At 39.5% G+C, this 27,031-nt stretch overlaps 1 protein-coding gene across 2 annotated transcripts; it reads left to right on the forward strand.

The window, feature by feature from the left end:
* The first annotated feature begins 730 nt into the window (after window positions 1-730).
* Window positions 731-26,677, forward strand: nup153 (nucleoporin 153). Of its 2 annotated transcripts, none has more exons than XM_088929204.1 (22): window positions 731-862; window positions 5,987-6,215; window positions 7,994-8,242; window positions 8,895-9,028; window positions 9,296-9,424; window positions 11,373-11,489; window positions 11,815-11,859; window positions 11,940-11,993; window positions 13,016-13,162; window positions 13,246-13,298; window positions 13,608-13,737; window positions 14,336-14,452; window positions 15,619-15,717; window positions 16,206-16,290; window positions 16,602-16,727; window positions 18,233-18,862; window positions 20,522-20,710; window positions 21,577-22,467; window positions 22,918-23,241; window positions 23,899-24,168; window positions 24,387-24,564; window positions 25,530-26,677. In XM_088929204.1, the coding sequence occupies exons 1-22, from the start codon at window positions 785-787 to the stop codon at window positions 25,618-25,620; spliced, it is 4,365 nt and encodes a 1,454-aa protein (XP_088785330.1). In that variant the 5' UTR covers window positions 731-784; the 3' UTR covers window positions 25,621-26,677. The 2 variants fall into 2 exon arrangements, with proteins under 2 accessions (XP_088785330.1, XP_088785331.1); XM_088929205.1 differs by having other exon boundaries at window positions 757-862; window positions 5,990-6,215.
* Window positions 26,678-27,031: the final 354 nt, after the last annotated feature.

The raw sequence follows: 27,031 nt of genomic DNA on the forward strand, positions 1-27,031 counted from the left end.
ATATATGCTGATTTTCTACCTCTGGTGTGTTGACTGTGCTTGGGTGATGTCACAATGCCTTGGGAGATCTTATTCTTAGCAGGCAAAGTACACTGAATTCTCACTGTCATCAACTACATAGTATGAGGAAGTAATAAAAAAAGAACAAAAGAATGCTTGGGCACAACATTGAGATTGCAAAGGTTAAATCAAGTGTAAGTAATGTTTTAAGTTACTAAATTAGATTGCATTCACATGGAATAGTTTTAATCTTTTGTCAGCATGCTAAAAAATTCATTTAGAGGTAGCATTGACAAAATTAGTGTTTCTAGCCTGGAACATGGGAATTGAATTGAGGTACTCAGAATAGCGGAAACCTTCACTCAATCAACTCAATTTAAAGTACAGGTAACAAACTGTGTCACTCGTAAAATTCTAGCACTAAAACCTATTTGCTTAAACGTCGTCAAGATAAAAGATCTGAACAGGTCAGTGTACCCAAATTCCTTTTTGTAGGTTTCAAAGGCGTGTCTATAAATGGTAATATTCCGTGTGTACAAATGTGATTAATAAAAAATACATCTTGACGAATGTATGATTTTATCCGACGCATTCAGTTTTTTATTTTCAAAAAATGAAGTAAACTCTTCCACGAGGCGTACCAGAAAACAGAACTTCAGGTCCCACAAACCCTTGGCATACGCCTCGCCCGCGATGCATGTCGGTATAGCGGCGGGCCAGGCTTCTCGGAGGCTGACGGGAGAAGAGTATCCGATACCGAGCGGTGAGCTGTTGTGAGTAAACCATGGCGGCTGCAGGAGGAGGGAAAATCAGAACTAGGAGGTACCACATCGCTTCGAAACCTTACGCCAAAGGCAAACAGGTAAACTGAACTCTGCTTTGTGGCTAATAGAAAACGGCGGCGTCTTGTTCTCTGGTGGTAGTCAGGTGTTGTGTGTTGGTAACGGCGTCTTGCGGCCTGGTCTGCCCCATCCTCGGAGGCCTGCGCTCTCTGGTACTTGGTGTCTGCGGCCTACTGGGCGCGCAGGCAGGCTGGGCACATCGGGGAGGTCGGGGAAATAAGGCAGCCCAGGAGCACACTGCGAGTAGCGGTGGCGTGGAGAGGCAGTAGGGGTGCATTATTTGATTGTCATTAAGCAGTACTTGAACTTTGCCTCATTTTGCGATTTTATTGGTATTCACTTCGGTGGTTTTTTTTTGTTTATTTACTTTTTTTTTTCGGGCGCTAAAAATGTAACGTGCGTCCACCCTGGAGCGAGTCCAGGCCCCGCATGTTGCTTTAAGACTGTAACTCTTGTCAGAGTGGCGTGCACACACTCGCCAAGTGGAAACAGGGGAAAGCACCAATAATTTCGCTTCACGGAATTAATCCCCGATACCGCCGAGTTCCGTCCTTTCAGACGGCGAGTCAGGGTGATCGCACCGCTCTTGTGCTCCGAGCATGTGTCTCCGGATCGCGCAGTGCAGTGATTGCGATCACGTCGTTAAGCGGGCAGATCGCCGAAATTTTGCGGTATTTGATGTTATAACGCCAGCGGGATAAGTATATTGTATTCCTAAACCTTTGCACTTCCCAGTGTGAGGTTTAAAATGTAATCTCCGTTATTGAGGAGTATGCGCTAACCAACCCAATTAAAAGTGGTTTATTCGTGGGGTGCTGTATTTTATTCTAAGTTTCGTCTCTCTTTAAATATCGTCATGTCCGGACACCCAAAAAGCTTGAAAAAGAACCGCCCCCTTTTAAAACCATTAAAGTATAACAATGTTTTTATATGTAACTTTTTTCAATTCCATTTAAATCCTTCCAAGTTCTGGACATGTGGATTCTGTCAAGAAGAACCCGAGTGTAGGTTTGTATTAGATGAAGTCATTCACACGCTTGAGCTGTGAGTTTCACTGCTTCACACTGAAGCATCTTGCTGTTAACTCGCAACCTTTGTTTCAAACTTTATGACGCAATTTAGGATTTCACCAAGGAGAACTGTAGTATCTAACCTAATCATTAAAAAATACAACTGGTTAACAGATTTGCTACTGCTTGGGGATTTTTTGTGCTGTTTTTTTATCTTAGATCTGTAATGGTTACACTCATGATGCAGGTACAAAAATTGGTTTAAATAGGCCATGTTCATGAAAAGTTAAATTATGCAAGACTGGACCTGTTACATAATACGCCAGTTCGTCTCCTGGATGCTTCTCTCTTAGGAACGAGGTTTAATTTTTTTTAAAAAAATCTGCGCCTTAAGTTGCAGGATATTTTTTCTTCTTGTCTGTCCTGGTCTTTCGATGCGCTTTCACTGTGCAGAATGAAAAATCAAAGTTCAGTGGGGGGGAGTGCTCATTGATAGCATTGACGTGCAGGATTTCATTAGCACCAATAAACACAAGTTGTCCAAAATAAGGGGAAGGAAAATGTGTAGTGAAAGAGAACTGAAAGCTGTGCTACATCTGGAGTTCTGGTTCATCTAGTATCGGAAAGCTGTTTGTTCCTAGTGAGGGTCACAAGGTGTAAGGTGAGAAGGTGAGACTCGCTCTGGATGGTACGTTGCAGGAAAGACGCACATAGGGACAATGAGAGAGTCGGTTATCCTGACCAGCGTGTCTTCAAGGAAACTGGAGCACATGGAGAAGACTCGTATAGAATCAGGGAGAAGACATACCACACAGAGGGCACGTTCTAATTTAAACGTGACAGGCTAATGGTGTGGCCAACCTATGAGGCAGTACATCTGCAGTGGAAGCTTTGAATCGGGTTGCATAGTTTTTTGGGACTCCCATCATTTATACATGGCTTAAATGCCACATACCCATCATTCAGGAAAACATTCAGATAGGCTGGGAAGTGAGGTGTCCCTGTGCCATGCAGTCAGAATACTCTGTGTTGCTATGAGTTCTGTAGTAACTTGACACTCCTGCACAGATTCTCCAAATGTGATCATTTAACTAGAGAACATTTTGAAGAGGGCAACAAATCCATATGCATCTTAATTTTGTTTTCCTCTGTTGTATTGTCAGTTGTGTTGTCTTAGAGGTTATGTATTTTTTTAAAGGTGCCAGACGACTGAAATATCAGGCAGCTATTCGTAAATTTGTTATAAATTGTCCCCTTCAGCAAATTGTTAACATCTCTTTGAAAACACATCCCAAATCAGCTCTTAGCATTTACTCCTAATTATTCTTTTTTCCAGGTTTTTTTATCAAGCGGCGTGCTGAGTATCCGAATTTTGACAGCTCAGTATGTACTCTGGTCAAATTTCAGGTTAGAAATTTGGTATAGGGTTATCATCGAAGAATTGGTGATAGTTAAGGTTAGAGTTGTGAAGGGGAGTGTGGATATGTCAGGTTTCATTTCTGGTGTAAGTGTAAGGTACACGTACAGGTTGTTTTAACCCAACATTTTGTCTCAACCCAGGTTTTGAGTATGTGATGAGCTTTCCAGAGGTTCATATCAGCATCTGCATCATCTGACTTACAGCCCTTTTGCTTGCATTCATTCAGGCATCTGCATCAGGACCACACAGTCCTGTTTTAATTATCTACTCATTGCACTCAATACATAGCTCAGGACCAGCTGAGTCAGGAATGTACTTTTTCTTACAGGTCAAGTTGTCATGCTGTCTGGCATTAGTAGTTTCTGTTATCATGAAGGAGGGATATTTTTTTAATGAGCGTCATTATTCATCATTCAGTTGTGAACCAAAAATTAAGGTAAAACTAGTTTTGATTATGTATTTCTTAATGAAGTATAAAAAAAATTACAGCCAAAGAAGATTAATTCATTGTTTACCAGTGTCAGTTATTGATCAAATCCAAAGTTTTCTTTTCATCAAAAAGTGTCTTTTTAGTGTGCCTTTTTAGAAATTGTAATATAGCTCAGAGTCTCTTTATTGAGATGGCAACATGATTATAAGCTTTTTTCATTCTCTGGCATTACCTCCCAAACATTTGCCTTGAGTTAAATTCACAAGAGTTAATTTGGCAGCATTATAGTAGGGCTGCCAATGCACATTTTGGACAAAGCCCTAGTTCTTATTTTTTCTGGTTATTTTTATTTTCATTCATAACATGGAGCTTATTTAAACTTTTTCGTTGGAAGGAAGCTAATGTTTTCAAAGTGTCCCTTTGTTGTGATGTGCTGCTATTTTATCGGCCGAAAGGGTTACTGAGCTGATGTCAGCTAGTATGGTTGGCTTTTGGGGAATATGCTGTAGAAAGCTTTCATTCCTGTTCAGTTTGTGGATTGAATTTTTCGTTTAAATTAGTGGTTATTTTAATTGAGGGGATTAAAAACTCTCTGAGATTGTGGGTGCGATGCATTGTCTTTCCCCTAGGACCTGAGAGCAGGCAGACTCGGGTCTGAAACACACAGCTGACCCAGATTCCTAACTGCATGTTTGTTTGGAAGTTTGTTCAGACTCTTTTCTAGCTGAACCCTTGGCGTTTTGACAGTGCCCTCTTGTGCCCCAACATGCTTGAATTTACTGGGTTGGAACAGTTTCTCCAGTGAAATTGTTTTTAAAACTTAGGCCATGCAGTTGCTTTAGTGAAAGACTTTACAGACTCATTAAAATCTACATTTTAGTATAGCTGCCATTAAGACAAAACTAAGGCAGTGCTAGCAGTCTGTGACAATGTGATAAGCTTTTTTTATTTGAATATTCAATCTTTCTTAAAAAGCAGGCACCCTTGGTGCTCTCAGCATTACCTCTCTGCAGATGCGTGACTATGGGGTCACGCCACAGCTTCTGTCCTGCTCCTGTACACAAACATCTTAGGCAGGGTTATCAACTGTATCGTTTTTTGTTTGTCTGTCAAAATGTTTATTTGGAATTCAAATATTTTTCCTCAGCATTAAACTAAAATCCAGATGTATCATTAGATGGCTTCTGCAGCAAAAACACTAGCAAAGGGGTTTTACTAGAAAAGTTTAGAACGAACCACTGTTTTTTGCTGATATTCCTTTTTTCTTCAAAACGTTCTTTAGACGTACTCGGGTAAATGTGACCATGTGCTAATCAAAGTCTTTTTAGTGGCTGATAAAGTGGTTACAAATATTTGATAGATGCTTTTGTCTAAATTTTACACATACTAATTTACGTTCTACATACAGTTTTAGTAGATACTTATGTTTTTTGTTGCCACTTTTGCCTTAAAACATTCTCTCAGTATTCTTTCTGAACTTCTCCATGGTTCAATTTACATGATTTTTTTCACACTGATAGTTTCATGAATGGTCTGAATATATTATGTTTTATTTCAAACCCATCTTGATACCTGGCTTTATTTTATGTTGCAGCACTTAGCACAGTATGTGTTAAATGTTATGATGGCAAAACCTCCTTTATGGAATGAATGTGATGGTGTAGCTGTAAGCAGAGTAAAAGCCAGTGTACAACTTACTTAGAGCCCCGTCAATGATCTCCTGGTCCAGGGCTCCTGTATTATGCTACTGCATACTGCTGCTACTCACAATAGGCTCCCTGCAAGCTAGGCAAGTGTATTGTCACTTGTGTGGAGCTGAGGCAGTTGTTGGCATTTGAAAGTGAGGTTCCATCATTTTAAATGGTTACACATTCAAAGGTCAAAGTGTCAACCGACATAGGTTTTTTACTGTTTGTAGAGTAAAACTGCATTTTAATGTACAAAGATTGTTGAAAATAAATTGGAACATTGTATATGCCTTTCCAATATGGGAATCTTGAAATTCTCCCTATTAGAGGATAAAGTTTATAGGTATTATAGCTCAGGATCCCTCTGTGCTTTTGGCATAATGCTGTGGCTACTCAGTGTGTACCTATACGTGTTATTTCTGAGGCTATTCTGATGGGCAGATTACAGAGCAATTGTGGATGCTGTGTTTTATGGTTAATCATTTTCTTCACATCCTTATTTGTCTGATTCATTCCTTGGTTTAATCCATTTCTTCCTTGAGGCTCGTTTTATGCAGTTTTGCTGAGTCGTCCCTCTTGTTTTCTCTTATGTACAGCAGCAAGGTATTATAAGCAGAGTGACTGACACGGTGAAGAGCATCGTCCCAGGCTGGCTGCAGAAGTACTTCAAGAATGGTGAGCCGACAGACACGGAGACAGAGGAGGTCAGGGAAGGGGCAGATGAGCAGGAGACTCACAGGAGCAGCCGAGATCCCAGCGATGAGGAGGACGTAGTCCACCTTCCAGACAGGACAAGCACCCAGGAGCCCGCTACCAGTAATGCAGGTGAGCTGGGTAATTTCAGCTGTGGTCACTGCTTAAGTGAACTCTTTGACCTAATACAGGTTTTTTTTTTACACACTCTTCTTGTTAACAAATCTTTAGAATTTGAATGCTGATGTTTAAAGGGTTATAGTGCTCAAACACCGAATGCTTTACCAGCAACCTACAGCCATCTTCCCTTGTGAGAAACTGGTTACCAAGTGCAACATACAAAAAAAACATTTGTTTTGCAGGTGACCTCCAGTTGCGCTGGTTGTGTTGCCATTAAAGTCGTAATTCTTTGTAATTAATTGATCAAATAGTGTCTTGGTGGTCTGTAAAGCATCTGCATGAAAAGACAGCTGTGGTTTGGATTTTGGAAACAAAATGTAGTCATTTCTTCATATGTAAAAAAAGGCGATGTTGATTTAAAACACGTTGGTGACCTTTAAATGTTTCCTAATGCCGGAAGGCATTGATCTTCTGTTAAAAGAAACACTAAACCATTGTTTTGGCTTGATGGGTGAAAGGAATTGGTCTGGATTTCTTTAACATAAGACGTTTATAAATTAACTACCCATATGACACATAAGAAGCCCTGTGACGCTTTAGTCATTAAATTGCTGCAAAGCTTTTAATACACCAGCTCTTTTTGGTGTGTACTTCTTCATTGTGTTGCTTTTCTTATCAGTGATTAAGGTATACAGGCCTGTAGAATGGTTTTAAAATCATGTGCTTGATGGAAATGTATAAACTGATAATGTAGTGTCCATCTACAAAAAGAGTGACAAAACTCAGCTAAGTAATTATAGATAAATCTGAATTTTGTTAAATGTAAGTATATGGAAACAATTAGAACTAAACAAGAGGATCACCTATTTGGATGTAAGATTCTAAGGGAAAACCGAGGTGCATTTAGAAAAGGTAGGTTTTACTTAAGATTTAAAAAAAATACTTAAAAATTACTTAAGTATTTTGGATCAAGCAATAGAAATGGATACATGGTGCATACGTATTGTTGTGTACTGAGATTTTATAATGTTTCTCGTAAGACGTGATTGGATTTAGAAATACTTAAAGTATAGTGTAAGGGGTGATTGCTCAAGTTGGTTTTGTAATAAGTGGAGCACGACAGGGATCTATGTTCAAACCACTTCCTGTGTTCTATCAATCTAAATTCAGGTATAGTGAACTAAATCAAGTTGGCAGATTATACCAAAATGGGAGAATTGGTACTAGAAGCAGCAGGTGAAAATAAAAAATATATAATATCTAGACTGGGCAAGCAAGTGGCAGATAATTTTTAATGTAGACATACGGGGTTTAAGGAGCCTACTTGAGTTTTTATAGTTCCATCTTGTTGACAATGCTGGAAAGAAATAAAAAAGGCAAAAAAAGATAATTATACATTGAACTATACAGTATAGTTAATATTTAATGTAAATTATAGTTTACGTTACAGAATGTTGTATTAAAATTATGCAACAGACTGTGAAGACTACCTTTGTAATTTCCTGCGTTCCAAAAATATTATATGGAATTAAGTCAAGAGAATACCAGATGCATTGCTGGTTTTGGAGGAACGTCCTACACTGTCAGGCTGTCAAAACTAAACCTTTTTATTCTTGACCAAACGGGCCAGCTATGCTGTCAAAGCCAATTCTCTGGGTACATCAAAGATGCGGCCGGATGAGTTAGCTACTAATGATAAAGAGGTAGAAAGGACCTTTCCTCTTTGTGACCTTTTTTATGTTCCTATTTGTTTCTAAATATTTTTAAAAATGTGAATGTGCTTCTTTCAGAGCCCTCCACCAGTCGGTCAGCCTTGAACTTCCAGGACGTTCTTGCCAGGCCACCCCTGAACCGCAGTCACCTGAACCTTTCCACACTGGACTCGCCTGCGCTGCACAGCCAGCCCTCCACATCCACAGCTTTCCCCATCAGCTCCTCTGGCTTTTCCTTGGTCAAGGAGATAAAGGACTCTACCTCTCAGCATGAAGACGACAACATCTCCACCACCAGTGGCTTCTCTTCAAGGGCCTCTGACAAAGGTATGGAGCTGTCTTTGCTTCCTTAAGGGTCTAGAATTGGTTTTGTGCAGCAGATTAAACCTGGTTGATAACATGGGATGTCATTCAGCAGCATTTTCCTGGTTTTGTTTGCTCCACTGATATTAGTAGAACCCCGATATAGGGTTTTCAGGTCACATTAACATTAGTGTTAGTCGTAAAGGATAATGTATTAATAGATATTTAAATAGTATTCTGTCCAACTTTAACTTAGTAAATGATTATTAGAAAATAGATATGAAACCATTTGTACAACTGAACCTTATCCACATTGTTTTTAAATTGTTCATTATGAAAGTGTAACGGGGAATAATTTACCACCAGCCCTCATACTTGAGAGTAAAGATGTTAAATCTTGAAATCTTGCTGCTTGAGATTTGTGGGTACAGTGGATTAATTTAAATTTTACCTTCATTAACTCTTTGGCTCTGGTATATGGAGGATTATGTATTGGTTCATTTTATTTAAAGTGTGTATTACACAGAATGTTTTTTAAGTTGTAATTTGCCCTCAAGCTGCAAAATTACTGGGATGTCAATGGGCTATGTCATTATTTATGTGGGGGGGATAGTATTTTTAATAGAGCAGGGCTGTGTCCACGGTCCTCCCACATTCTGAATGTTTCCCTTTCCAGATGTGACCACTTCAAAGAGCACCTGTTTGCCCCCTCTGTGGTCCCCAGAGGTGGAGCGCTTAGTTCCCCATCAAGCAGGAGCTGGTCTGAAGAAGCCAGCCTTCAACCTGTCTGTGTTTGGAAACTCTTCCAGTGTGAGTTCTCCTTCACTGATCCTTAACTCTTCTCTGACCTCAAGCCGCCTTCATAATTTTTCTCTAAACTGTCTAGAGGTGATTCACCTTTTTAAAAGTTTGAGACTTTTTAAAAGTATGCATAAATCCATTATAAATTATCGCAATATTCTGCTTCCTTTTTAAACTTCAGATGAGGTGAAATTGTCTGCTGTCTTTAATTGTTAGCAATTGTTAAAGGCAGTTAAACAGTCCTTCGGTGTTTATTCATCATCCTTTTTTCTTCAGACCCTTGCAAACAATTCAGTACTCAATTCTACTCAGCTTGGTGACTCTCCCTTCTATCCTGGAAAGACCACATATGGAGGGGCAGCAGCAGTGAGGACAAGTTCCAGAATACGTGGCACGCCATACCAGGTAAAGCCTCTCTGCAGGATTGCACCAATCTAAAATACTTGAAAGTGCAGATTATTGTACAAGAGCAATATTTTTATGATTTAAATATCAGAAAAAGTAGAAGGTTTTGAAGGTGTTACTTCTCGACGTTCTGGGGAACAACTTGATCTCAAACATCTCAGCCTGCCTTTTCACAAGTTACTATAAACAATGGACCATTTTTATTGAAAACTGGTCCTTATGGTTCATTTCCTTTTTAGTTAATCCTAGATGTTTAGTTATCTAAAAATGTTTCCACATACTTGGATATTTTTCTTAAATGTATGTTTTCAAACTCAGACACTTGACTGTGAAAATGTTCCTCTTAATTTTCTAAATCAGGTTTTGAGTTTATCGAACCAAAATCAAATGTTTTGATTTTCTAAATGTCAATACTGACATTTGTATGTGGTAAAAAAGTTCAATGAAGAAATGTTTTCAGTTTACATTGATTGAGTGGATGAAAGATTGACCTATCCATCTTTAATTTTTCTTTTGAGATTGCCATGAAGTCATTAGATATGAATCTGCAGGTGGTGCTTTTAGATAGTGATGATGTGGAAGAACAAGATGTGGGCAACATAGGGTAGGGCTGGTGGTAAGACTGGATTATATGGTCTCTCCAGTGCTCTGTTTGGTAGTTGAGTTTTTCACTGGACTGTGACAGAATTAGAGATTATATCAAACTGGTATACAGTAAATATGGTGGAATGGGTTGGCTGCCTGTACTGCCTGCGAAATACGAATTACAGGTTTCATTGTTTGAAAAAATGTTATTTTGTGGAATTGTTTTACGTTTACACTTACTGTGAATTTAGATTTGATTCTTCAAAATATGGCTTTCATATTAACATATTAATCAGCACTGGAAAGTGTTTAAATGTAACCTGTAAATGCAATGTTTTTTTTCTCATCCATCTTGTTTTGTGTATGCAGTAATACCAAAATGTAACGTACAAAATAGTTGTTAATTATTTGCTTAACTGTGCACATGGGAGAGCATCATGTCAGCAGTGCAGTCAGTTATTTATTATTTTTACTATCTGTATCTTTTTTTATTTAGCAGCAACACCATTGTAGCTTGGATCCCTCTGTACTGCTCTATCATGAGTGTTCTGTGTGTAAAATTATACTTTCTCCTTTGGTGAATTTAATCAGCATCTTGTTGTAGTCGTTTTAAACCAAAAGGTTCAAATTTAAAAAAAAATACAGAACCATCCCAATCTGATTTTTTAATTATGATTAATCAGTATGTCCATGCTAAAATGTAGAATATGGAAAGCTAAAGGATATTTGCCTTTTCACTCCTAAGCACTCATCTCTTCTCCTTAAAATTAAGCTTCGCAGTCAGTTCTTGCTGAAACATGTCCACCTGTTCTATGTTCATCAGTATGGAAAATGACAGTTCTCTCTTCAGCTGTTCACAGAGTACAAGAGTACCCTGTAGTTCCTGAATCCTTTAATCCAGTTATTTGAAGCTGATGTTAGAAGCTCTGTAAAACTTTTTTTCAGGGACTCAGATGGACCTTTCTCATTCTCATTGGTGTTTGTTGCCCAACAAAGTTGTGCGCCAGAATATCGGTAGAGACAATGTTATGTTTTGATCAAGGTCACTTTGTTGTCAAACATTGAATCGTTTAATTTAGTTGGACTGTGGTCTTAAGAATGGGCAAGGAAAAAGGTAGTCTGTGTCTGCAATGAAAGTGCTTAGATAATGTATTATGTTGATAGATAATGTTGATAGTTTCTGTAAGATTAGTAATATTTCATTTTTAGTGTTCATCTTGTTAATTTTCATTTAATGTCAATTCCTTAGGTCATTAATAACTATTTGTCAAAAATGATAAAACAGGATTTCACTGAATCTAAATTTTACTTTATTTTTAAAGACTGGATTTTGAAAAACTGACGAGGCTTTATTTTTTTCTAGGCTCCTGTGAGAAGACAAGTTAAAGCAAAGCCAATTAGTTCTTCATCTTGTGGAGTAACAAGTGCCACTGCTCGAAGAATTTTGCAGTCTTTGGAGCGGATGTCAAGTCCTTTGGCAGTAAGTGTCTTCAAAAGTAAAAACCTTTGTCTCTTCAATGAGAATGAACTCAGAAGGTGATTCATCTATTTTTTAATTAATATGTCACTCAAAAACCGTCTGAAGACTGAAGGGTGCGTGGACATTTTTCTTTCTGGCCATTGTGCAACAAAGGCTTCTACCTTCCCCTTTGGGTTACCCGATAAAGCTCTAAGAATGTAGCATGAATGTAGATATTCTTTTGAATAGGGGAAATAGAATTTGTATACAATTTATTTTTCAATATTTAAATGCTGAACTGAACAGTTTTGCAGTTGAATGTTATTATTTTTTTACTTTTTTACAGGATGCTAAAAGAATCCCATCATCTCTACCCTCACCTTTGTCCACAGTAAGTAGGATACGGTCTTAGGATATTTCAAATATTAGTGCCATACTTTTTTTTCTCTAATTTGAATTATTTCTTTACAGTCGCTGGATAGGAGTGATCTTGATGTTACAAATTTCCAGCCGAAAAGAAAAAAGGTAAGTGTCTTCAGGTCAGTTTGAATGAGTATTATGAGTATTAGTATTTACAGAATTACGGGTTAATTGGAGTGTTGTTATAGGGTTAGTTTTCTTTTGGAGTATGTTTGGAGAAATATTAAAACACATAGAAACTCTCCCACTGTAAATAGGAGTTAAGGTTTAACTTGGCAAATTGTGATATTTCTGCACAGCTGCTTTGCAGCGAGCACAATTTGTACTTTCATTCTCCAGCTCCATTTAACACGGCAAATGTGTTCAGTATCTGAAGTGTTCATATGTGCCTATTGAAAAACATTAGTCAGAGGCTTCTGTGAGCAGCTGATAGTCATTATCAGTTTGTATTAGGATCTTTGAAGAACCCCTTCGAGACCCACTTGGTTAATACAAGCTGTAGTTGCCCCATACAGCTATAGTATTATAGTTCTATGCTAATTTTTATAACTGACCTTTTAAAAGGGGCTCAGTTATAAGCCTGGAATTCCTGTTAGACACACCGCTGCTGTACTGTTAAGCCATGGTACTTTAATCCAACGATCCAGTCCTCCAGGATGACAGTTCAGCAGTCGTGCAGGTCTCTTTGCCTTCAGCATGTCAAGAACCTGAGAGAAACGTTTCTTGGTACAGTTCAACCAATAATCAGATTAGGTAATCAAAGCCTGTAGATAGTGTGACTGCTTAAGGCTGGAGTTCTGCACCCTAATCTACAGCGTTATTCATCTTAAGTAGTTTTATGCCTAAATTTAAGCTTTCCATTAATTAGATATTCCTCTTTACATCAACATTATGAATGTAGAATTTAACACAATGTTATGTAATCAAAATGCAATATTGACAGGGTTATCACTGTGAAAGGCATAAATATGGAAAATACTGTCTAGGACCCTGACTCCAGAAGCACAGTACATTCAGACATCGGTATCCTGTTTAATTTCATCTGCACATCTCAAAATTCTGCTGTCATTCATCCCTGGGAATCTGAGGTTGTTTTGGTTCTGTGATTGTCCATTTCTGTTTCCCAGGTTGATTCTGCCCACCCTCCTGTTCAGAAGCTCATGACCCCAGCAGTTGCCTCAGTAGCTCTGAACAAATCCATTTCTTTCAAGCCCTCTTTGACTCCCTCTGGTAGCCTGAGCAGTTCACGTAAATGGAAGGAAAACCGTGACAGGGTGAGTAAAGATGTCGGAATGTCATTAATCCATTCTGAAGAGTGTCCTTATATGTATATGCTCAACATTTGTCTGTTCCTTAGGCTGGAAGACAATCAAACAAAGATGCTGAAATAACAGTGGAACCCCCTCAGAGGTGAGACAAGTACATTTGTAGTGAAATACTGCCATAATGTGAATATAAAAAATACATATCTCATTGCCTCCTAGCTAATATTTAAATCTTTGAGCGACATTAAAGACTTAGATCAGTCATGCAGTTGAAGATAATTAGCAAGATGAAGGAAATGTTTCTTGATGGACATTATTAGATTTATAAGCAAATAAACAAGATTCAGCATTGGTTTCTCAGACTAAGCTGAACATGATCTTTAGTATCAATTGTTACCTTTTCTCTAGGTGTCTGTTACATTATGTGCTTCTCATCGTTTTTATTTTCCTTCAGCACAAACAGGTTTTCATACCCCCTGTTCAGCACTCCTGCAGCCAATGGCACAGGTTCTAGCAGGGCAGGTGGTAAAATGAAGAGGGAGAGAGCTTTTCAAAACTCTTCCAAGCATACTCTGGAAAATGAGGTATGTATGTGTCATGAAGGTGTCACAGCATGCAGGGCATCAGAAATATTTAGTCAAGCAAAAGCGTGAATAATTATTCTGTTTGTGGTGTTCAAGATTTGCTCAAACCGGAGCTGCTTTATAGTTTTAGATCACAGTCATTCAACTGTTAAGGTAGTTTTAGATTGTCTGTATTGTTTTTAAGTCTTTTTTCCACTAATTTCTAGTAATTTATTAAATTTCTACATAACTGTTAATAGCAAGATGACCAACAATTTTATTAAAATCTGGGAAGAATTTGGGAAATCTGCTAAAGTACATGGAAAAGTATTTGGCATTGTATATTTACTATTAGTAGCTATTAACATCCCTTGTTTTATGGACTGAGATTTAACACATGACCTGCAAGTATGTTAAATTTGCCATATAACCATTTGGTTCTACATGCAATTCACAGTATCTGTACTCAACATTGTGATGCGTGTCTTGAAATGATGACTGGCGGGGTTTTCATAGCTTTGGCTGGTTGCCTTAAAGGTGTTATAATAGCAGTTTTAAAATACATTTACGATTTCTAATCTGTCCAAATAAGTAATTGGTTGTTTTAAATGTGCTATAGACTATAGAGGTGCCTGATCTGCCAAACACCTCGTTGCCCATCAGTACATCAGCGCTTCCCACTTTTAGCTTTGTCTGTCCTCCATCTGCTGCTGCAAGTGTGCCTGCTACTAGCAAGGTAAGCTACTAAACTGGGTCTTGCAATATCAGCAAGGAAGCAAAGATTTCTTAGCTATCATTCCAACCCTCCAACATGGGATACAGATTTATGAAATTCTAAATATTCTCAGGTCTGCATCCTGTAGTGATATATCTTGTACACTAGTGGTATAAGAATTGCAAACTATTAAATGTGCAGTAACTGCATATGAAGGGAAATATTCAGTTAAGATTTTGCTTAAGCTGTGGAGTCTAAAGGTTTAACTGTTTAAGGTACCACTTTCAGAACCATTTCACACACTTATCTGCAATTAGCTTATCATTTGCATAATTTTTCAACAGTCTTTCCTTCACAACCCTTTTCCAGTGTTAATAATTTGGTTTGCCTTAAATCTGCTCCTTTTACTGTTAATTTCATTGTTCTCTAGTGTAGAAAAGTGCATCATTAGATTTTACAATGTGCACCAAAGTTGTTACACTTGCGACAGGTTACTGCAGGTGCAGAAAGCCTTAAATCCATCTTTCCCAGCAGCATCTTCCATACAATGATGTGCTTTGTGCATATAGCCTGCCACTTTTATCTATAAGCATGGTCCAAATTAGACGATCAAGTCATGTAAGTCCTCTGCACCAAGCTAATACTTATGCAAAATGGGTTATATGACAATTTTTCAGACTTTCTTTAAATATGAATGGTGTTCTAGTAACCAGTACACTGTTATTTTTTGTCATGAATCATGTCATCCAGAGATTCCAAAGAAAACGTCTAATGCTGTTATTGTGGCAGAAGGAAGATGTAGTGTACCGTTTTGCTGTGCAATATGTTGTACTGTATTTGTTTAAATATATTGTAAGAATAATATTAACATTTCAAATTCTGTGGGTGTACATTTCATGTTAGCCAAACAGAAAAAATAGCAGTGCATAATAAGTTAGTGTGTGATCCTGTCCTAGTTCTATGATATTCATAGGGATAAAGCTGAGAAGCATAGCTGCCTGGTTTTATTTTGGACTGCTTTTGTAGAATTTGTCCAATATTAGTTTTTCTATGGTATGAATTAACAAATACTGGAATAATGGTTGCTATTTTGGTGTTTACTTTATGTTAAGGGTATTGTTCTACTATTTTGTGCTCAGTATAAGGTTCTGGCGTTCTGTGTGAGTGTCATTGTCATTTATTCTCAGGTACCTTCTGCCACATCTAGTCCAAGCTGTGCTGCTTTCACCTTCTCCTCTCCCATTGTCAAAGCAACAGAGCCAAACCTTCTACCTCCTTCACCATCTGTGAGTGTCCCAGGAGTTAAAAAAACTGAATAATGATAACATGAATTCATCCAAATGTTTTAAAGGAGGAAATGTCTAAATGCATTTTAGTTTGGATCCCAGAAGGCCAAAATCCAGTTAATCTTACCTTTCTGTTATTTTAACTTAAAAAATATACAAATGGCACTCATGCAATAGTTCAGTTTAATGATGCAATCTGGGGTTGGGCTGCTTTGTGAAATGCAGAACAGTATTTCACTTTTGGACAAAGGCCTTTTGGGAATACCTTTTTCTGTTTGTGCCAAGCAGGTATCTTTGTGCACTCCTATTTAAAACCAGTTTTGAATGCTTAACATGATATATAGATATTAATGTGCACAGAAGCTAAGAGTAAGTTTTTGATAATGTATAACAAGTACTTGAAGGATGTACTCAGAATTAACCAATTGTCCTAAAATTTTGTAAGTGCATTTTGGTTGTCTGACCATTGACTATTAATCATTCTTTAGGCTGGATTTACATTTAGTGCTCCTGTCGCTAAAACTGCTCCTTCCAACTCCACTGGCAAGACCTACCCCTCATCAGTGACACCAGGTGAGAAAACCACAGGCAATATAGCTCATATTGATGAATGTCTCTAAAGGTGTATCATTGCCGGTACTTGTGCATGATGTTAGTTTGTGTAGCTTTATTGCCTTTTGATTTAACTCTTAGCTGAAGACATACTATTGAAAGTATCTCTATATATGTTCTTTTAAGAATTTTTGTCCTATATTATGTAGTATTTATCAGGTATCCTTAGCTACTTAAGAGTCATTGTTTTTTTGTGGTGTGCTGAAATTACAGAAATACTTCTTGGATTGCAGCAGAGTTATTAAAATGCTAATATTTCTCTATTTTTGCAGTTAAAAACTCTTTAGCATCATCTTCAACTTCTGGCTCTGCACAGAACAATGAGGTGTTTGAGGGTCCTTTTAAGCCAGCCAAAACTTTAAAGGAAGGCAGTGTATTAGACATCCTCAAGGGATCAGGTAAGTGGTTTCCTTTTGGATTGGTGTTGTGAACCGACTACTTTATTTCCAGATTTTTATACACCTACCTACTGTACAGAAGGCTGTTATGGGCCTTTATTTATCTTTGGCATAGGCCTATTTTAAGCTATGTTTACTGTGGCAATAACCATATACAGAAACCTTGAAGTGGTTGCTCTGTATCACTGAAGGATGACCAATTTAAGAAAACCATTTGCACAAAGTTTTGTAATTTCATTGCAAGCAAGCCAGATATAACAAGTTTAATTCATCCTCCTTAAAGACGTCATTTCTATGTTTGACCACATAATAAATGTGCATAATAAATGTGGAAAGTGAAAGGAACAGACAGTGAGTGAGGATTATAAAGCAGTTATGTGAATAAGTTCATTTTGGATAAGGCTTTTTCTTTAATCAAGAAAAGGCTGGCAAGGTTGCATAACCTAGAGTTTAGTGTTTTCAAATATCAAATTCTTCATGTTAAGTGACAGTGGGTTATGTCTGAGCTTTCATTTCCCAGCTGTGACTGAAATTCCCCTAGTGTTGATATGCAATTAGTTGGAATTCCTTTATAGTTGGGTAGGTTGTTCCATTTTACCACACGACTACTGAGAAGGTGTCAGAGTTTGTCCACTCCTCCAGTTGGTGCCACCTCTTAAAGGTTCTGTGAGCTTGTAGCTTGTAAAAGGAAAGGCTCTGACAGTGTTGGAAAAAGTGTGGTTACAGGTCCTCTTTCTTCCTCTTTGATACAGGGGTTTTATCATTAGATCGAAGTGATTGGCAGCTGTCAAATAAGATTTTTGTACTTGGATTAAACATTACAGCTATAGACCACTGTGTGAATTAAATAGTTTTACGCAAATGGAAATGGGAATTTGTGCAGAGTTTTTAATGAGATGAAAGCTGTTAGAATGGATGTGGTTGTCTTGTTGGCCCAGTGATCTGAGTTTAGACAGCCTAACGAATCCACATTATTTGTGGCCAGGCGGCTTTGGTTTTCCTCATTGCGATGGTACCCAATTGCTACATAGGCGAGCCCTTGACAGCTGTCCACTTCTGCTTTAAAAAGAAATTCAGATGTCCAGTTATTGGTGTTGCCTTCCATCTTCTTTCTTTTCCTCTTTAGGGCATGACCTTGATCTGCTTGTGATTGTGTTGAAGAGTTCTATTTTGTGGTCATAAGGACATTGGTTTTTAGCTTAAATATCTGGCCTCCAGAGATATGCTTTTTAATGCAGTTAGAAATCTCTCTGCTCTTAGGCAGAAGGGCCATTTATGCATTCTACAGATGCCATCCTGCCAAGATATTTAATTAACTTCCCATTTTCCTGGCAGAGTTGTTACATTTGGCCCTTTTGTTCCCTGTATGCAGATTAAACAGTCTTATTCTAAATGTTTTCTAGAGCGACAGCCAGCCGCGTGAAAGAAAGGTCTGAGAAACAACCCCTTTTGTGAAAAAGTAAAGCTAAAGCAAAGATGTGACTTCCTGTATTCAACTTTTCCAGGTTTTTCTTCTCCTCTGACATCCAGAAACACCCCTATCCCGGTCAAGCCTTTCCAATCAAACACCAGTGGAAACTCTCCTGCTTCAGGCATTCCGCTTGGGGACAAGTTTAAACCAGCAGCTGGCTCCTGGCAGTGCAACACCTGTCTTTTGCAGAACGGTCCTTCTGATGGCAAATGCGTAGCTTGCCTAACTGCTAAACCAGGCACAGACTCTTTCAAACAAGGTCCCGGTCTTGGCAGTGGCAGTAAACCTTCCATAACGGAGCCCTTGCCTAGTTTTGTGGACAAATTCAGACCTGCAGCTGGAAGTTGGGAGTGCGACACTTGTTTAGTACAGAACAAGTCTGATGTCATTAAATGTGTGGCATGTGAGACACCCAAGCCTGGCACTGGAGTGAAGCCCGCCTTGACCATGCCTGCTGTTTCAGAACCCAAGTCGACAGCAACTTCCTGTGGCTCCTCAACCAGTAGCACCGTTGCTGGCAGCACAGTAGTGTCTACGGTGTCTTCAGGGGTTGGGTTTGGGGGACTGTTCAAGAAGAAGGAGGGTGCCTGGCAGTGTGAGGTGTGCCTTGTGGAGAATAAGGCAGAAGACGGCAAGTGTGTCGCCTGTCAAAGTACAAAAGCAGGTAGGCTCTTTATTTGTAAACTAGAGATAGGGACATAACTTCCGATAATACTCAAATTTAAGTAGTGCATATGTGTTAAGTAGTTTCCTGATCCACTTTAAAGTGGCATGTGCAGCTCCCTGGGGGATGTTTCAGAAACTGGATTTTTTTTACTTAAGTGCTGGTTTCCTACAACAAGGTCAATATTATGCGTTACATATGACTAATATGTTTACTGTTCGGGCTTTAAAATGTTTTTCTTCAGGCATTTAACTGTTTCTGCAGAAATCCCCATGCTGCAGAATTCCCCAGTAACTGGGCTGTATTAGGAAGGGCTTAGGATCCTTACTCTAACCCCACCTAGCCACTAGGTGGTACTACACAGCTGTGAATCACTATCTGCTTCTTCTAATTTAGAGTTGCTGGGGAGCCAGAGCCTATCCTGGCAAGCAGTGGGCACAAGAAAGGGTACACCCTAAATGGAATGCCAGTCTTTTGCAGGGCAGACACACACTTTTCCTAGAACCCAATTAACCTTATCAGTATGTCTTTGAACTGTGGGAGGAAACCAGAGCACATGGAGGAAAAGCACACACAAAGGGAGAGCATACAAACTCCACACAGAACCCAAGGACTCGACTCTGTGAGGCAGCAAGGCTCACCACTGTTGCTTCTACCAGCAAATATTCATGCAAAATACTTAGATGTCCTGGAAAGGAGCAGACTGAAAGTTTGCACTTGACAGTCTCATGCAGATCAGACAAATTATCAAATATCAGTGGAGGAGTATGGAGGGTGATATGATCAGTTATTTTGTCAGTTAGCTCCAGGTTCGTTCAGTACCATTATACTGACATGCAGTAGTGGTGAAAGAGGGCTTTTAACACTAACAAGAAGGGCACATATCTGCTGGTTTGTTTACTTTTGCATCCCATACTGCAGCCTACTCCTAGCATAACCTGTTTGGAATTAATTCCATACTTTGTAGTGTAGGGATTTTTTACGGGTGGTGTAGCATAGCAGTTCAGCCTTTAGGTTCATATAGGGTGTGGATTCAGGTCCCGACTACAGATATTGCTATTGTACGTTCAGTGAGGTACTTTACCGCAGTTGCTCCAGTGTAGCCAGTTGTGAAATTGGAAACCAGTGTTGCAGGGGGATAACACTGCAGTGCACTAGTATAGGAAGTTTGGTGCATTTAAAGCTACAATAACCAGAATGATCTCTGGTCTGATGAGCTACTGTGGCTCTAATATGGACTTGACCACTTTATAGGTATTATGCTAGTGATCATGCAGTTATTTTTCAATAACTTTATAATATATTGGTGTGGAAAAACTGCTGATTGGGCCTTGAAAAAGTAAAGACAGTGTGTCAATAGAAATTCCAAACATGGTTTGGTTTAAATATGCATAGGTGGTGGAGGAGTTGTACTAGAATACACTTCTATATTAACACTTTTTAATCTATTGCAAATTGTGACTTGTGTCAAATTGACCAGGCTTGCGTAATATTCTTAGTACAGAATACAGTAGTTTGGAAAAAAATCTAAGTGTCAAACTCAAATGAGTGCTTTGAATGCTTGGTCTCAATTTCCGGAGGTTTATGGTTGTGAGAGTTAAGTGGAGTGTTTAATGGTCTTTTTGTGCAGAGAGCCCTGATGAAACTTGTCTTTGCTAGGTGCAGCTCCAGCTGACACAACAGCTGGCCCTGTTCCCTTGGGGGGGTCGCTGCAGGGATTTGGTGACAAGTTCAAGAAGCCGGAAGGGAGCTGGGACTGTGATGTGTGCTGCGTGCAGAATAAAGCTGAGGCCACTCAGTGTGTGGCCTGTCAGAGTGCCAGACCAGGAGCCAAGGTGGAGCCCAAAGGTATGTGCTCTGGATAAAAGCTTGTTTCTGCATTGCTTACACTTATATAGCACTTTTCTGGACACTCCAATCAAAGTGCTTTACAGGTAATGGGAACTCCCCTCCACCACCACCAATGTGCAGCATCCACCTGGATGATGCGACGGCAGCCATAGTGCGCCAGAACGCTCACCACACATCAGCGATCAGTGGGGAGGAGATCAGAGTAATGAAGCCAATTCATAGATGGGGATTATTAAGAGGCCATGATTGGTAAAGGCCAAGGGGAAATTTGGCCAGGATGGCAGGGTTACACCCCTACTCTTTTCGAGAACCACCCTGGGATTTTTAATGACCACAGAGAGCCAGGACCTCAGTTTTACGTCTCATCTGAAGGACAGCATCCTTTTGCGGTATAGTGTCCCCGTCACTATACTGGGGCATTAGGACCCACACAGACCACAGGGTGAGTGCCCCCTGCCGGCCCCACTAACACCTCTTCCAGCAGCAACCTTAGTTTTTCCCAGGAGGTCTCCCATCCAGGTACTGACCAGGCTCACACTTGCTTAGCTTCAGTGGGCTGCCAGTTGTGAATTGCAGGGTGATATGGCTGCTGGCAAATTGGTTGGGTAAATTTTGTTGTAACAAAGGAACGTAGTCACCCTATTAGAGCTAAGATTGTTAAATAGCCCTTTGCCATTGACTACTGAGACATTACATATTCAGTCCTCTGGCACTTGTATTCTCTATTGAAGGTGTTAAATGACTTGTTTACTTATCTTTGAAAGTAAATGGTAGAATACCGCCTGGAAAATTAATTGAAGGTCAGTGTAGTATAATGGTTGTGTTGCTATAGTGACATACTGCTTACATTTTTTCTCTTGTAGGTTTTACATCTTTGTCATCAAATACTGCAGCATCTCCCTTCACTTTTGGAATCCAGTCATCCTCTGCCACAGAATCTCCTGCAACTACAAACACAGGGGGCTTTAAATTTGGAGACCAGGGGGGTATAAAATTTGGCACCACCACAACAGACTCTAGTGCATCATCTAATAATGTGTCATCTGGTGCGTTTGGAGTAAGCTTTAAGTTTGGAACGAGCTCTTCTGTATCCACAGAGACAGATGATGGCAAAAAGGGTGATGCTCAGGCCTTTGGCAGTGGTTTTAAATTCGGCATCACAAGTGGCATTACATTTGGCACTGGAAATAGTGCCTGCAACCACACCGAAAACAAATCGGAATCGACGAGCAAACCATCTGTGGAAGGCTTCTCGTTCGGACTTTCCACTCCAGCCAAAGCTGAAGAAAAGCCCACAGAGGGAGGCTTGACATTTGCAGCTTCGAAGGAGAAGTCAGAGCAGGCGGGATCCGTTCCCGCAGCAGCCGCCGTTTTCTCCTTTGGGAAAACGGAGGAGAAGAAAGCTGTAGTAGAACAGACACCAGCACTAAGTTTTAACTTTGGGAAGCCTGTCGAGAAAGAACTGGTGGTTCCGGTATCTTCTACCCCAGCTCCAGCACCCACTCCAGCTGCTCCAGTTTTTCCATTTGGGAAGCCGGAAGAAAAACGGGACACTGGGAACAGCTCTTCTGGGTTCCTTTTCAACTCGGGAAAGGAGGCTGAGAAGTCTGCCCCGCAGCTCAGCTTCCCCTTTGGCAAGACCGATCCACCCAAGGAGGAGACTAATAGTGCGTTCTCATTCGCAAAGTCAGCTGAGAAGCAAGATGCAGCCGAGCCACCCAAACCAGCATTTGCTTTTGGAGCTGCAACTGCCGGTTAGTAAATTCACATACATATACTAAATAAATACTGAATTTAAGGTCTGTCGGGCTCTTTTTAAATCCTGGCCACAGTTTGATATTTGGGTCATTTGTCGTCATGCATATCAACAACTTCAAAGCAACGAGTGCCTAAGGACCCCAATTAAAAAGGTCATTTAATTCATATTTTTAAGGGAATCATGTCTTAAACGGCTGTAGCCTGTTTCTTAACTTATTCTGAATTATAAATCAAGCTCCAGAGTTTTAGGAAAATGTGGACTTAATATGCTTTATGCTTTAATAGATTAAACAATGCTAGTGGTTCTGCATTATGGTCACTTTAAAAAAAAACATTCAGCATTTGCTAATGACACAGCTTGTTGTTTTGTCAAGCCCCTTTAGCAATAAAATCTAATTAGCACTTTTGACTTTTTTTTTAAATGTGTGGTATCTGATGTGTTTCAGATCAAGGGGCTCCTAAGCCTGCTTTCAGTTTCCTAGCAGGCGGATTGTCCTCCACAGCTCCTGTTGCCCCCACCACAGCCGCTAGCCTCTTTGGGAATGCCAACAGTTCCGCCACATCCAATCCTGCCCCAGCCTTTGTCTTTGGGCAAGGCAGTTCCTTGGAGGGCACCCCTGCCAAGACATTCGTGTTTGGATCACAGGAGACCAAACCCCCTGCAGCTCCTGGTGCTGGGACAACAGTCCAGCCCTTCATGTTTGGTTCGAGTAACACAACCCCCGCATTCAACTTTGTGGCTACGGCCCCTTCCACAGCCAGCTCGACAGGTCAGCAGTGTCTCTTTTTGGCGACAATGAGATTTTTAGGACCATGTTGTTTCTGCAGTTTGTCTTCTGTTTAAAATGTTACTCAGTTACTACGTGAACATGTAATGTGGGTAATAATGTGAATGTGACACATAAGACTACATATGCACACTATCTTCAGTTAGAACAGTAAAACATATTATACTTGAGGTGCTAATCCGTTTAAAACAACTGATGCAAACTGTTTAAATGTAAAGGAAATGGGCAGAAGCCATTTCAGATCATTTCCAGACTGACTCATGAGATGTACTTGTTCATACATGTACATAGATTGCAGTACTTAATTTCCAAGTGAACCTTCTCTTCCTATTATCATAGCAAGTTGGTTTATGGCTCACTTGAAAGAGTTCTGTCTTGTAGTCATAAGCAGTTTAAAGAAGAGCTGCAGAGTGCTTTTAAGTCTGGAGGTTTGTATAGAAAAGTGAAAAGATTTTGTAACTGAGACTGTGAACCTGTAAACCTACCTTTACTTTTAGTTGGCACATGTAACATATGGGCATTAGCACCAGTGCGGTCATCTTATTTGTTTTCATAGAAATCTTGTATTAAAGCCCATGTTTGATTAGCCTCTTTGCATATTGAAGAATCAAATTCCACTTTTTTCAATTCATTCTGTAGGCTCCTCTGCTCCTCCATTTGTATTTGGCTCTGCCTCTTCATCCTCGTCAACCAGCGCCCCTGCTTTTGGTGCGAACCAAGCGCCTGCTTTTGGTCAGGGTTCCAGCCAGCCTAGTGCTCCTGCGTTTGGTTCAGCAGCAGCTTCTCTCTTCTCAGCTGGTTCTCAGCCAGCTTCCTTTGGGTCCCAGGCCAACAGTCAGGCTCCAGTGTTTGGGCAGCAGAACAATCAACAGCCTGCCTTTGGCTCCACAGCAGCACCTGCCAATCCAGGTCAGTGTCTGAAGCACAAACAAACCAAGGGAAGATTTTAAGTAACTGTTAATTTGCACTAATATATATTTGTTTCTCCCACTGCATTTGCAAAGACCTGAATGTGTCATAAAAAGCACACGTGATTTGAACACACCTAGTTTCCTACACAGAAGATGGTTCATTGTTTGTGACTTTCTGTTCAGAAAGTCATGGTTACCTTTCTCCATTATTGGCAGGTGGTGGGTTCCAGTTTGGGGCCACTAGTGCTTTTGGGGCCCCAAGCAGTGGTGGGGTATTTACGTTTGGAGGGGCCGGTGCACCTTCAGGCCCTTCAACAGCCCCAGCTGTCCCGACACAACCCTCAGCGCCCACTGCAGGCTTCAGCTTCTCCCAGTCCCCAGCCTTCAACATTGGGTAAGCCTGGTTCACAGAGCTTTGAGAATCACCTTTGCAATGGTCCCATGCATCATCACAGTTGAAGAGCAACAGGGTTCTTTTAAAACAAAAGTTGCTCGTCAGATACAATTGAAGTTGGAAATAATAGCTCTGTGTGCTTCGATCTAGCATTCTCACATCGATGACTTTCTTAAAACGCACAGATTTTGTACTGAAAATAAAAGTGTAAAAGTGACATTCATTTACCTTTCTGTACAAATTTTAATTATTTTAAACTTTGTGATTACGAATTAGTTTTAGGAAAGTTGTTCTTTTAAAGTGATGTGCACATTTCTCACTATCAGCATTAAGCATTAAGTAGTACTTATGGTAGTGCACTTATTTTAAACAATCCAAACTAATCTATCATTCTTGTTGGTCCTTCATAAGTGTTTTTTGTTCCTGGACAGGAGCGCTTTAGTGTCAAAAATGTAAATTGCTCAAACTACAAAATGTTAGGTGATTTCCAAATGTAATTTTTAAAACTAGAAAAAACAGAAATGTAATGATTACAGCATCACTATAACCCCTCCTCTGGCTTCACAAAGTGTAGCCTTGTTGGAAATCCATTTACAGTTTCTTGTGGTATACCAGCCTTAGGATTGATCTCATTCTCTCACCATTTTATCTTTTTGTATGTCTCAAAATGAGTAAAAACATCCACAAAGTAAGACGGTTGGCTTTTTCTTTGTAGTTAATTAGAAGTTTTTTCTGCTCTGTTATTGTTGTTTTTTTTGCGATTTATTCATTGTATAGTTATACACGTTTTACAAAAAGCAGCTTCCTGCTATAGTGCAGGCTGTACATTGATTAGCACTGCCCTTTTTCCTGGATTAGTAACCTAATGTTACTAGCATCACAAAATTGTGGGGTCTTAGTATGTGGAGTGGAGAATACTGACATTTATTCTGTCCTTAATCTTGGGGTTCTTTTTCCATCTGCAGATCTGCTAAGAGTTCATTCAACACACCTACCCCTGGACAGCATTCAATTGCTGGACGGAAGATTAAGACTGCTGTTAGACGCCGGAAGTAAAGGAAAAAAAACCCTGAAATAGACACTGAAGTACTTAAGATTTAAAACTGCTCATTTCAAATAAATCTGGTGCCCTGTACTGGTTTGTACCTCACTCTCTGGGCTCTGCTGAGTCAGTTTGCCTAGGACCATCTCTAGTCAGCTGAATCTTCGTCGCTGCTTGTTTTCTATTCTCCTGAGCTGCAAGGTGATGGATAAATAGAGGGGAAAAAGATGAAACATGACAATATCAGCTTCAACAAAAGCAAATGTCATTTAGACCTAAGCGATGTCTGTTATGATTTAGCATGGTCTGGCTATCCGTGTAGCCCACAGTTTGTTGGCTTTTGTAAACTGATACCTCTTCATCTGCACCACTATACAGTATAATGTTCACAGCAGGTTTTTATTGTAACTATGCCACAGGATTTGTGTACAGACTGAAATGTGAGATCAGTGGCTGAGACTGATGTATGATGTGTGAAGTAAGTGAATGTGTAGAATTGGGGTGTGCTTGGGTGTCCCGTGCACTAACATGACTGTGGAGAGGGGCAATGAACAGATGCCTCTTCCTGAGGACTTTGTAAATCTTTACTTCTCTGCATCTCTTAACGTTTTCCTTTTCTCTTTTTCTCATCAACCCGCCTTTTCAATATTTTATTATAAACTTCTGTAAATACAGTATGGTTGATTTGCGATCTATCTTTATCTGAATATGTGAACTTGAAATTTTTAATTTTTTTGTGTGTTAAATCATTTTTTGTTCGGTATTGTCTTTAGATTTTATGATGTAAATTCCATTATTCAAAGTTGCCTAAATCCATTTAAGTAAACCTTAATGCGAATTGGGAATTCTTTAAAGACTTAAGGTATATTGGCTTTTCTGATCCACTTTTGTTTGGACCAAAACCAGTATTGTACAAAGTATTAAGTATATATTTTTTTATCTTTTGTTTAAATGGACTGTGGTGACTTTGGATAATAAGGAAGACAATTTAATATTAAAGCCATGTTTATTACTGTATGATTAACAAAGTAAACCCATGGGGCAATTGCCATCAATAAAATTATGAATAGAGGGATGTGTGCTTCTTGAAGAGCTTTACTGTTGTCTAGACAGCAGGAATCCTTTTTGGCTTCTAAAACTCTAAAAAAAGAATGTAGTAGCTGTTATCTGTGGTAGAATCTTTCATTAAAACGTTTGGTTAACATTTTTTTTCCTAAAAATTACAATGAGGTAAAAAAAACCTGTCGGGAGAAATGAGGTCTAACAGTTTGAAATAAACAGTAATGAGAGGGGAAAGGTTTACAAGTGAGTTTGCCTGCCTTTCCCAGAGCAAAGGGAGACAGGTCGAGAACCGCTTGGAAGTTGCGACAGTAATGTGGTTTCTCCCGTGTTATGTCAGAATCTCATGGGCTGGGTCTGAAACAG

This window comes from Atractosteus spatula, chromosome 12 (assembly GCF_055471065.1).
Source record: "Atractosteus spatula isolate fAtrSpa1 chromosome 12, fAtrSpa1.hap1, whole genome shotgun sequence".
In the NCBI taxonomy this organism is placed as follows: Eukaryota; Metazoa; Chordata; class Actinopteri; order Semionotiformes; family Lepisosteidae; genus Atractosteus; species Atractosteus spatula.

Excerpts from the sequence above, each read along its gene's own strand:
- nup153 (XM_088929204.1), top strand. The coding sequence starts at position 785 with ATGGCGGCTGCAGGAGGAGGGAAAATCAGAACTAGGAGGTACCACATC. Across the intron at positions 11,860-11,939 it reads TACCCTCACCTTTGTCCACA|TCGCTGGATAGGAGTGATCT; the intron begins GTAAGTAGGATA and ends ATTTCTTTACAG. Across the intron at positions 23,242-23,898 it reads TTCCACAGCCAGCTCGACAG|GCTCCTCTGCTCCTCCATTT; the intron begins GTCAGCAGTGTC and ends TTCATTCTGTAG.